General features: G+C 35.4%; 1 protein-coding gene across 1 annotated transcript; it reads right to left on the bottom strand.

Annotated features, from left to right (window-relative positions):
- Nucleotides 1–8456: 8456 nt before the first annotated feature.
- On the bottom strand, nucleotides 8457–9394 carry LOC121458147 (olfactory receptor 51A4-like). The gene is given in 2 exon segments (XM_041667283.1): nucleotides 8457–9256; nucleotides 9259–9394. Coding segments are annotated over 2 exon segments (936 nt in total).
- Between the last annotated feature and the right edge of the window lie 2811 nt (nucleotides 9395–12205).

The following is a 12205-nucleotide window of genomic DNA, read 5'->3' as shown; positions in this document are numbered from 1 at the left end:
CAATATAAAATATATTGATAAGAACATATAGTTTAGACAAGTGATTATCAAGTGGCATTCAGAAAAAGTTTATAGAATTAGGAATATTTCTTTTTTTATTTGATGAATGGAATAGAAATCAGTGTCAAAACTTCATCAAATAAATGCAAGGATCTTAAAACAAATGTTACTGGTTTGTTTCTAAATAATTTATTAGAAAATGTATATTATGAAAATTTATATAAGGAAAATGGTTCATTAAGAATTTAATATAATCCATGTTATCTGGATCACAAGAAAATAAACCCAAAGTGGACACACTCACATTAATTTCAGCAAAATTTCATGTTCTGTGAATGTCAATGACTTATAAGACTTCCTTACCAACCAACAAGCTAAAGTCGAAGTTGAGTGTTGATTCTCTGCTGATAAGCAATTTGTACAGAGTTAGATGCAAAATATTTATTTCCTAAAAAGTGATTGAGGAAAGTTTTTGGATTTAGGAGACAACAAAAAGCTTAAACTCTCTGATACACAGAGAAAATTAGAGACGCAAACAGTATGGTGATATATATGATGGATGTCACGTGCAACCCATAAAAACTCGACACCAGTGTGCTGGATCCAGGGCACGTCAGCTTGCAAACCCATTTTATCTACTTTTTTCCAACTATGGACTCATTAAAGAACAACATTCCCCCTTAAGATACTTGATTCATCAGCACACATGTGATGTAGGTGTACTTTACTGTGTTTGCCCTTTCAATAGAGTAAGAGAAGTTAATGGATTAATAAACATACATATTTTTGTTCAATAAAGTTTTCAATACCTAATATAAGATAACAATGAGGAAGCCAAGAGAGACTTACATAGATCTAATCTACATGGGAAGTAGAAAAAGACAAGATCTCCTGAGTAAATTGGGAGAATGGGGACCTAGGGAGAAGGTTGAAGGGGAGGGGAGAGGTAGGGAGTAGAGCAGAGAAAAATGTAGTGCTCAATAAAAATGAAAATAAAATAAAAAAGAAGATATATTTCAGATGACTCTGGTTTCAAAGTTTATATTCCCCCATGAATATTGTACACATAATACTTCTTACATTCTTTCACAAATTACTTCCAAAATATCTTCCTGATCCATCTTTAAAAATCTTTACATTTCAGATTGCAAGGCAAACTGGGTGAAATACCGCTTTTGAGTTACCAGTCACAATATTATAAAATACATTATTTTAATTTTTTGCACATGTTTCACAGACATATTGAAAATTTTATTGAACAGAAATGTGTATGTTTATTAATCCTTTAACTTCTCCTACTCTATAAAAGGGCAAACACAATAAAGTACACCTACATCACATGTGTGCTGATGAACCAAGTATCTTGAGGGGGAATGTTGTTCTTTAATAAGCCCATAGTTGGAAAAATGTAGAGAAAATGGGTTTGCAAGATGACGTGCCCTGGATCTAGCACACTGGTGTCGAAATTTTATGGGCTAGTTTTCTTTGCTTTATGTTTAAAAACCACTTACGAGTGAGTACATGTGATGATTATTTTTCTGTATCTTGTTTACCTCACTCAAAATGATGTTTTCTAGCTCTATCCATTTGCCTGAAAATTTCAAGATAAGGGAAACACAAAGATTCTTCTAAAATCAGAAGAGTCTGAGTGTTGTTAAAATATCCACTATTATTGTCTTAGGTATGCACTGTTCTAAAATTATTGCCACAGAACAATTAGAAAGCTTAACTCTTAGAAAACAAACAGAAACAAGACAATTTAAGTTGTAAGAGGAAAATCTGGTAAAAGTCTCACAGCAGAAACTAGCTGTTATATTAGGGTATCCACATGGAAAGATGAAAATAAATCATTTTCTCTGAAAAATAATCACCTCACAATGGAAAAATACCTAATAAATACCCCAAATGGTGAAACTGATAGAGGAAAATACAGAGGAAATATATCAAGATAGAGGCATTAACTGTTCTGAGAAGAATCCACTGTAATAATAAATATGAAGAAAAATGATCACATGAAGTTAGTAAACTTCTGTCCAGCACACTAAATGCTTGGAAGAGTGATGAGAGAGGGAAATATTACAGACTGCACATCACAGGGGTTGATAGCTAGAGTACATGAAGAAGCACAAATATAAACATTACCAGAAATCAAGATGAGCTAATCAAGCAAACAGACAGCTATCAAAATAAGCATAAATGTCAAATAAATATCTGTTAGTGTTCTGTATCCATAACCATACCAGGTTAATGTGGTACAGTGGATCAAACTCAAGGCTTCTTATAGGTCACACAAGAACAATACTAAGTGAGATACATCCACAGGGCCCTTTGTGTACTTTTGATATATAGTTTTTATGTTACTATTCTTTTTAGTTTCATTTCTATATATTGATTATAGTTCTAAAGCATGAGTAATCACTCTTTTACAGAGAAACATAGGAAGAAGTCAGCATTTTATAAAAATTCATTATTGATTATTTTAAATTAATAATGACATCTGAATCTTCTCACAGTTTTTAAGTGAGACATGGACATAGTTTAGTTTTGTCTGCTGAATATAATAAAAGTAAGTTAGCTTAAAGTACATAAAATTGAAGTAACAATGTCAGCTATGCTGAGTCTGTAGGCTGAAGATCGATGCCCAAACATCGCAGAGGAATTTTGAGTGACTGTCCAAGCAGCCAGAAGTTTCTGTCATTGCTAACAATATTTGAAAGTTGCTTGCTTGCACTTCCTGCCTAGTCAGTTAATGTTATTTCCTTCTCAGGTCTCTGAGGTAGTTGGAAACTAGATAGTTATAGTTTTCCTTGTGTACCAGACACAGAAAGCAAGTTATGATAGAAAGTAAATTAGATACAAGACTTTGTACTCACCAAGATAGGCTAGATATAGAGTATTTTCTTTGAATTTGTAAAATGCAAATGGACTAGACATTATTGATGAATTTATTGCCTGTATATATTTTTATATAGTCATTGTACTTAAAGTTTATAGTTTTTCTTGTTTATAGCCTTCTTTTTATCTTAGACAAAAAGTGGAAATATAGTGATCTATAATATTTGTATTTTAATAAATAAATATTGTCTGAAGCACAGTCACAAAGCTAAGGTCACTAGTAGTCAGGTAATGGTGACACAGACCTTAGATTTTGGGAGACAGAGGCAGATGGATCTCTGTAAGTTCAACATCACCCTGGGCTACACAAGATCAATACAGACTCAAACCCAGGTGGTGGTTCCTCACCTTTAAAACCAGTACTAGGGAGTCATGAATTTAGTCCCAGGACTGGAGGGAACATAAAGTGAGAGGAGAGATGGGCTTAGTCAGTTTAGTTTTGTACTCACCCAGCACTGATAGAGGTATGACTTCTCTAGTGACTTGACCGCCTTGCTTTTCTGGTTTTTGGGTTGAACCCCAGTTTCTGTTTTTGGGTTTTTATTATTTGTGCTTCATAACACACTGTGGAATGTAGTTCTATCTAGATATTTAGTAATTACTTGTTTATTTTACAACATAGTTTGAAGTTTGTAAGTCACTTAAAAGCATTTGGAAACTATTTTAATCATGTAAATTATAAAACTAAATGTAGAAATGATCTTGGATAATTTTCTGTTTTTATAGTAAATACATGTGAGGCAAACATTCCAAAAAAGTAGTTAAATGCATAGGTTTTTTGTTTTGATATAAAGCTTGATGTGCATGTTTAGTATTAAGCAATAAATAGTATTAATTAATCATTTTACTGCTCTCATATTCATATGTCCTTATGGTGGTTTACTAGTATTTATAGTCTTAAGCATCCATTTGATACATTATTGCCTTACAACTAGTAAACAAAAGAAAACCAAAGAGGGAAAAAAAACTATGTCTGTATGATAATAATTGCTGACAACTTAGGGGACACATGAGTTATTTTGATCAATTTTATTAAACTAGTGTCATTTGCTAAGTGGTTATCTAATACAGTCTACTTAGTTTGCATATCTTGGTAAATTGAAGAATATTCAGTTCATGTAGAGAGTCTATTTATTTCTAAGTCAATAGGAATAGAATTCATTTATGGAATTTAAATTAATTTTTAGGCTGGTCAGTTATGCATAACATACATAAACACATACATACACAAAGGGAAATAATATAAATATCATTAAAATTTTAGTACTAAGCTAAAAAATGATAATTCAAAATTTACTAGTTTATATAAAAGTTACATCTCATATCTAGTCTACTTATACTTTAATCCAAATTGTATTTCTGACAAAAATGAAAGGAACTAAGTGTACTGACTTATAAAAGAATAAAACATAAGACTTTAAATTTATTTAATATATGTATATATATATATGTATACAAATGTTTTTGAGATATATTTTCATGGAGCCAAAGCTGGCTTCTAAGACACTATGTTGTGAGGGTGATTTTGAAGTCTTCAGTCTCCTGCCTCTTCCTCTTGAGTGCTGGAATTATAGGTGTGAACTAACATTTGTAGCTCTATTTTGAAATCAAGATTGTTGAAAGCACTTTTTAAGAATTTTGGCTCTAATGCATAATTAAATGGAGGCTTTGAATAGTGTAAAGGTGATATTTGAGGAAAAATCCTAAGCTGTCTGATTGCTCCCAAAGCCAATGTTTGTTAAGTATTCAGTTTCAATTAATCTGTATCTTTCTTAATCAGTCGGTCACTTTTGTTTTGGTTATAAGGAGGCATGAGTCTCTTGAGAGTTGTGGAATATTAATTTAAAATGTGTTACATTTGTTTATGCTGTGAAACATTTGTTTAATGATGCAAAGGTGTGTTGCATCCTTTTACGCTGCATTTGTTTAACTCTGTGAAGTTGTGTTACTTTGCCTGTCTAAAACAACTGATTGGTCTAATAAAGAGCTGAATGGCCAACAGTGAGTCAGCAGAAAAGACAGGAAGGGCTAGAAGGCAGATAGAATATGTAGAAAGAGAGATCTGGGAAGAGGGGTAGAAGAAAAGAGAAAAAGAGGAAAGGAGGACTCCAGGGGCCAGCCACCTAGCCACACATCCAGACATAGAATAAGAAGGAAAGAAAAGATATACAGAAATATAGAAAAATAAAAGCCCAGTGGCAAATAGTAGACAGGTTAGTTTAAGAAAATCAGGCAAGAAACAAGCCAAGGTAAGGCCAGGCATTCTTAAGAAAGAATAAGCCTCCACATGTATTTAACTGGATGTCAGGCCCCTCAAAGAGTAAAGAGAGAAAAAAGACTACATTTGAGAGTTCTTGTGATTTTAGAATTCTAATATTATAGTAGTGCCAGAGCTGATGGGCCAAGGTGGGGAGGAAAATGTGTCAGAGATGGACAAAGGGGAGGATGGTGTTAGATCTGGTGAAGCATGTGGAAGGACTAAAGGGAACTGAAGGAAAATTTATAGCTAAAGGAGGAAGGAAGTACAGACAGTGGGAAGGAGTGTCGCAAGGGTGACAGTATAGGTAGTGGTGAGATTCCCTAAGGAGGCCACTGAAGGTTCAGATTATTCCCCACAAATGTATGAAAATAAAAAGGGTCAGCAGAGTTCACGAGCCACAATGTGAACAAAGGGTCAAAAAGATGTGTAAACATGAGCAAGGAAGTCAAGACCTCGAGGGTGGGCCCACCCACCTAGTTGGCGAGGCTGATCTAATGTGAGCTCACCAAGCAAGCTGGACTGGGACTGATGAAGCATTTGATCAAACTGGACTCTCTGAACGTGTCAGACAATGAGGGCTGACTGAGAAGCCAAGGACAATGGCACTGGGTCTCGATCCTACTGCACGTACTGGCTTTGGTGGAACCTAGTCTGTTTGGATGCTCACCTTCCTAGACCTGGATGGAGGGGGGAGGACCTTGGACTTCCCACAAGGCAGGGAACTCTGATTGCTCTTTGGACTGGAGAGGGAGGTGGAGGGGGCTGGGAGGAGGGGGAGGGAGATGGGAGGAGAAGAGGAGGTGGAAATTTTTAATTAAAAAAGAAAAGATGTGTAAACAAAGCCTATCCAGACTTGCCCTGGGATGATAAGGATCAGTTGAAGAACAAGGAAATCCTCACAAGGGGAAACTAACTAATTCTATCGTCAAAGTTGGAGGACAGATCCCATTCAAAACCAGGATTCAGGAAGAACACTCCAGCATGGAAGTAGACACTCTTGCTCAAGTCAGAGTCAGAAAGAAAAACTTCCAGCTCTGCATGGAGCTTCTCAAAAGGAAGCTTGTGTTTTTAGACCAACTGTATGTGCCTGGGATGCTAGCACAACTTATACACTGTACTCAAATCAAGAATGAAGAGCTGTCATCTCTGTGATTCTAGTGATTTTCCCTCAGTACAGTGGTTCAGAAATTTGACTTATCAATGGATATCTAGTCAAGAGTTGAAACACAGGACTCAAAAAATGTGAACATAGAGTCATTGGTAGGTGTGGCTATCAGTCCAATTATCATTTCGTTGTTATGTCATGACATCATGAAACTTGTAAAAGAACTGCAAAAAAACTTTATCCAGGGGAGCTCTCGTGGTGATATTAGGGCCCTCATGGGGTAGTAGGGGAGAGCAATCAGGCTTAAGTCATAATAACTGAATAAAAGTAGAATTGAGAGACTGAGAAGTTATAGACAAGTTGGTTGATGGATGAGAAATGTCTAATGTAAGCATCAAGGTACAAGACAGTTTTGGTTTACTGTTGCTGCTTGCTGAATGTGGTCAGGATGATCAATTATCAACCACACAACTGTAGTATATAAGTAATCCACTTGTGTATCTAAGGTAATATAATATAAACAATGAAGAGGTTTAGTTAAACCAACTTAACTAAACTCTTGCTACAATTGTACAATGTAAAGATGAGTGTGGCGATGGAAATTCAAGGTTTAGTTGAGCTGAGAGTTGGAAGTTTGTTTGTTTATTTTACACCCCAATCAAAGTTTATCTACCCTCCCCTCTTTCCAGTTCCTCCCTCCTTCCTCTTGGCCCCATTCACTCCTCTTCCACTGTTTCTCTTCAGATGCAGGCGGGCCTCCCATGGATATAAGCCAGCCATGGTATATTAAGTTGCAATGAGTCTAGTCTCATTGCTGAAAAATTTTTATCATTGTGTGCTAACTGCCATAGAGACCTGAAAGACAGGCCGCTGTCTGTCTGCAGCACGGACCAGAATCTTATATTCAACAGCTCAGTAAGGAAGTAAAATAACTGAACAAAGTACTTTTCCTAATAAAAGAATAATTCTTATTGTTTATTTTAATGTGTTTTGTGTAAAATTGTCATTGTCCATACAAATTTGGTTTTATGAGCTGCAGGAGTATGTTTATAGTTGCCAAGATGATGTGATGCATGAGAATAGTTTAAATGAAGAGACTAATTTCAGTCACATTTTCTCAAAAATACAGTTTTCACATGAATGTGTATTTTCAGTTTTCAAATAAACATACTGAATACCTATACCCAGAACTGCTAGGATAACCAAAAACCAGAAAGTGGGTATCCCAGAACCTAGGATAAAACCAAACACTACAGGTCTAAAAATTCACCAATAAAATGACTCCTAGTGATATTCTGATATACTCATAACTCATTGCCTTATTCAATTATCATTAGAGGACATTCCTATTGAAGCAGCTAAGAGCAAATGGACAGAACCACAGATAGACATCACAACAGAGAGAGGGGGGATTCCTTTGAAACAGTACAAAATGAGATGTCTCCATCAAATCCCTCCCTTCAGAGCTCAGGGAACCCCACAGAAGAGGTGGCAGGAAGAGTGTAAGAGAAAGATAGAATGGGGGACATCAGGAGAAAAAAAAACCCTCTGAGTCAACTGAGCAGGGATTGTAAGAACTCACAGAGACTGAAGCCCCAAGCAGAGGGCCTACATAAGTCTGCACCAGGTCCTCTGTGTATACATTATAACTTTCAGCTTAGTATTTTATGGGACATTTGAGTGTGTGAACAAGCAAGTCTGTGATTCTCGTTCCTCTTCTTGGGATCTTTTTCATTATGCTGAGTTTCTTGCCAAAGCTGTGATGTGAAGGCTTTTGTTTTATCTTAATGTATTTTTATTTCAGCTTGTTTGTTTGTTATCTCTGAGAAGCCTGTTATTTTCTAATGAGAGACAAAAAGGGAATGGATCAGGAGGGGAGGGAGAGGTGGGGAACGAATTAGGAGGGGTAAATGGAGGGAAACTGTAATCAGGATACATTTATGGAAACAGAATCTATTTTCAATAAAAGAAGAGATTGATATTACCTATTAGGTAAAAGTAGGAATACATTCTATGCTTGCACTAATGTCTCAGTCTTAAATATTAAATCAAGAAATTTGCAAGGCTGATTCTTAGATCTTGGTGAATACGTGAAAAGACGATACTGAAGAGTTAACATACCATGTGAGTCTTTACCGATTCATTGTGCTTCCTTTTCATCACAAATCAGATTTTCTTGAGATTAAGCATATTTTTTCAGCTTTGTTTTTGACACAGTTTCTCTAGTATCACATTTCTTATCTGTTGGCTCTTCACACAGTATATAACGGGATTCATCACTGGAGGCACAAGCAGGAAAATGTCAGCCATGAGGATCTTGGTTATAGGAGAACTGTGTTTGGCAATGCGGTAGATAACAGCAAGGGAGATGACAGGGACGTAGAAGACAAGCACAGCACAGATGTGGGAGACACAGGTGCTGAGGACCTTGAGCCTTTCCCTTTGGGATGCAATGCCCAACACTGCTCTCAGGATCAGTGCGTAGGACAAGAAAATACATGTTATGTCCAGGATACCCGAGAGAGCCACAAATAAACCATAGATGGCATTAAACTTGTCTGAGCAGGCCAGCTTCATCACATCCTGGTGGAGGCAGTAGGAATGTGACAGCAGATTCTTCTTGCAGTATCTTAGACTCTTTAGAGTTACAGGAAAAGGCAGGATCAGCAAAACATTCTTGAGAGCAAAAGCAAGCCCGATTTGAAGAACCCTGGCACTGGTAAGGATGGAAGTGTATCTCAGAGGGTTACAGATGGCCACAAAGCAGTCAAAGGACATAATGAGAAGTACAGATGACTCCATAGCCGAAAATTCATGAATGAAAAACTCCTGGGCAAAACATACATTGGGAGAAATTTCTGGAGAACCGAACAAGAAAACCTTGAGTATGGTAGGGAGAGAGGAAATGGATAGTCCTAGGTCAGAGAGAGCTAACATGGAGAGGAAATAATACATGGGTTCATGCAGAGAAGGCTCTGATCTTATAAAAAAGAGGATGTGCAGTTGCTGAGGATGGCTGCAGTGTACAGGAGGCATATGGGGATGGAGATCCAAATGTGTGCAGATTCCATTCCTGGGAACCCAACCAAGTAGAAAGCAGGAATTTCAGTAACAGAGATGTTGAGAATAGACATGCCAGCGCGGCATGCGTAGGAATCAAGATGAGCAACTCCAAAGATGTGTGTTTTGGTGCCAAGCATGGAATAGCATAAATGCCTGACTTTGTCGTATTGAAACTTTTAAGGTGCTGTCAAACCAAGAGATATGGGAATTATTCTTAGATATTTATACAACATGGAGGAAAATCAATGGGAAATAACCATCCTAGTACATATTAGTATCTGAGTAGCCATTAAAAATGATCACGGTTCACATAACAGAACAAACTGAATTTTTTTTCATAAAATGCATTATTTCTATTTTTCATATCTGCTTTACATCATGACTTTATGAGACAGATCCTTAAGTGATTGTATGCTTCCTGTTGTCTACTTAACTATATGAAGCTTTATAATCTTCCTATAGACATGTTCCAGTTGATACATTCTGTGCCTATATTCCTTTGCTGTTGCTGTTATTTTTTGGTAGTACCCTGGTTTAGCATAGTTGCTTTACATTGATATTATGCACATCACTATGCAGTATTTAGGTGGAGGTGTACAATTCGGTTAACTTTTTATGTTGAACTATTTTGTGAACAGTCTTGTATTCATTTTTTGATGATGTCAATCATTATCATATTTAATACTTTCTTTTGGAATATCTATTTAGTTCATTTTTCTTAGACATTTCAATGTAATGCCTTGTTAGTTTGCTTTGTGTGTGTGTGTATGCACAATATATATTTATATATAGAATACAATACTTGTTTCTATTAAAGGAGTATATATTTGTGCATATCAACTGCATAAAGCAATTATTTTCATTCTAACATTACAATGCACATCTGTAATTTAATATCCCATAAATTTATTTTTAATTTTTGTTGCATTTTAAAATTTGTTAAAGTTTGTTTTAGCATTATAATATAGCTAACAACATATCTGCCTTCCCTGTCATCCCTCTACATCCTCATATGTACCCCTCCCTGCTATCTTTCAAAGTATTGACTTCTTTTTCTCATTAATTCTTGTTACATATACATGGGTGTATATACATTTTGTTAATTTGTCATATTTAACAATTGTTTAAAAGTACATGCTTGGTTTCTAATTTATCTAAATAATTAAGCACTTTTGCAATTACTCTTCTAAAATGAATTATTTTAAATTACCATGAATTTTTGTTTACATTTAATATTCACTTTAATATTTTCTCTTCAATTTATTGGGAAGCTTTCATGCTTTTTCTAACTTATTTTTTAATTGTTAAATTAATAGTTATATATATATATATATTTGTGGTACAATGTGCTATGTTTTTGTACATATACATGAGAAACTATTGTTTCCTCAACTAAATTACATAAAGGCAAAACTCAGTCATTGTAATGAATGGTATGTGTCTACCTTAATCAAGAATCCATATCCATTAAGTTTCTTAGTTCTTAATAAAATGTCTCTTGTGACTGGTGAATTCTAGCTCCCAAGATAAACTGATGATAGTTACCTGAAAGAATGGAGAACTGAAGCTGATGTAGTGTAATAGATGTTTAATCTTTACTTGGTCCATATGACTAAGGAGACTTAGTAGACGGTTTGATTTGTTATTGCTGTTTCGATTTGTTTGCTTTCTGATCATAGAGCCCTACAAGGTGGAATAATGTAATTTTGTTGAGGTAAAGGAATATTAAGAGGGATGTAGTGCTTTTGCCAAATTCATCAACTCCTTCATCTTGTTTTACCACTGACTCCTCCTGTCTTTCCAGCAGAAAAAGAGATCTTCTTCCTTTTCAGTACCTTTCAGCTGTTCTCTAGAAAACTGTACTTTCACAGTTAAAAGCTAGCTTCCTTAGATGTTCATATTCTTTGGGGCATGCACTTACTGACTTGCAAGGTTTTAATTTTTTAACCTTTAATTCTTTTAATACTGTTTAAGGTTTGGGTTTAAATTCCTCTACACCAAATCAAACTAGTACCTTTTAATATGATAAGAGTACTTAGTACTCTCTTAATACAATAAAACTACATGTTTAATAATCAGTCTAGAAAAATTGAGTAAGAGTATTTTTACTCATTTTTATCAATGTCTACTTATATTAAATGACAAAAACCCATGCTTAACACAATAAAAAGTTCTGAATTTCATTAGAATATATTTTATGATTTCAGAAAGTCTATTTTACAGTGTTAAAAAAAGTAAAAGTTTTGATAATTTAGAGGAAGCTAGAGTGCTGCATAGGTTTTCTAGCTCTATCTTAGTTCAGAAGTGCTTTCAGAATTAACTCTAGTTGTGGAACTGCAAGGAAATCAGCTATAGCAAGAGACAGAGAAGGCTTCCAGAGAGTAGAGTTAGCCTGAAGTTCAGTATTAAATTGAAATTAAACATGACATTATTTATTGTATTCTTTATACCAATAGTATAATGATTCTTCATGAGGGCAATTATACATTACGAAGTCTTGTGTATCCATATAGTAGAAAGGATTAAATGGTAGAAGTCATAGTTGGATAAGGGTAAGCTGCTCCTCAGAGCTCCTGACTGATAAGGTCAGGTCTACAAAAGGATTATTATGGTTCTCACGCACTTACCAAAGTCTGCACTTAGGTGATCTGAGATAAAGCTATGCCAGCATTGATTGTTGGTCCCCTTCTGAAAGGGTGATCCTAGTTCTTCCTGTCTGAAACCATTTTAGTAGAGCAAAGGCCCTAGGGATGATGTCCCCCTGCTCTATACTCAGAGGACCTAAAATGCCCATCAGTCTTTCAAACAGACAAAAGCCTGTTGAAGAACGGTTCACCTCAATTTCCAGTCTGCATGTCATTTGGATGTTTATGATTAAATGT

Source organism: Microtus oregoni, unplaced genomic scaffold (genome assembly GCF_018167655.1).
Source record: "Microtus oregoni isolate MIOR12 unplaced genomic scaffold, Mior012 000016F_ref0000370, whole genome shotgun sequence".
Taxonomy (NCBI): Eukaryota; Metazoa; Chordata; class Mammalia; order Rodentia; family Cricetidae; genus Microtus; species Microtus oregoni.
This window is presented reverse-complemented; position numbering and strand designations above follow the sequence as displayed.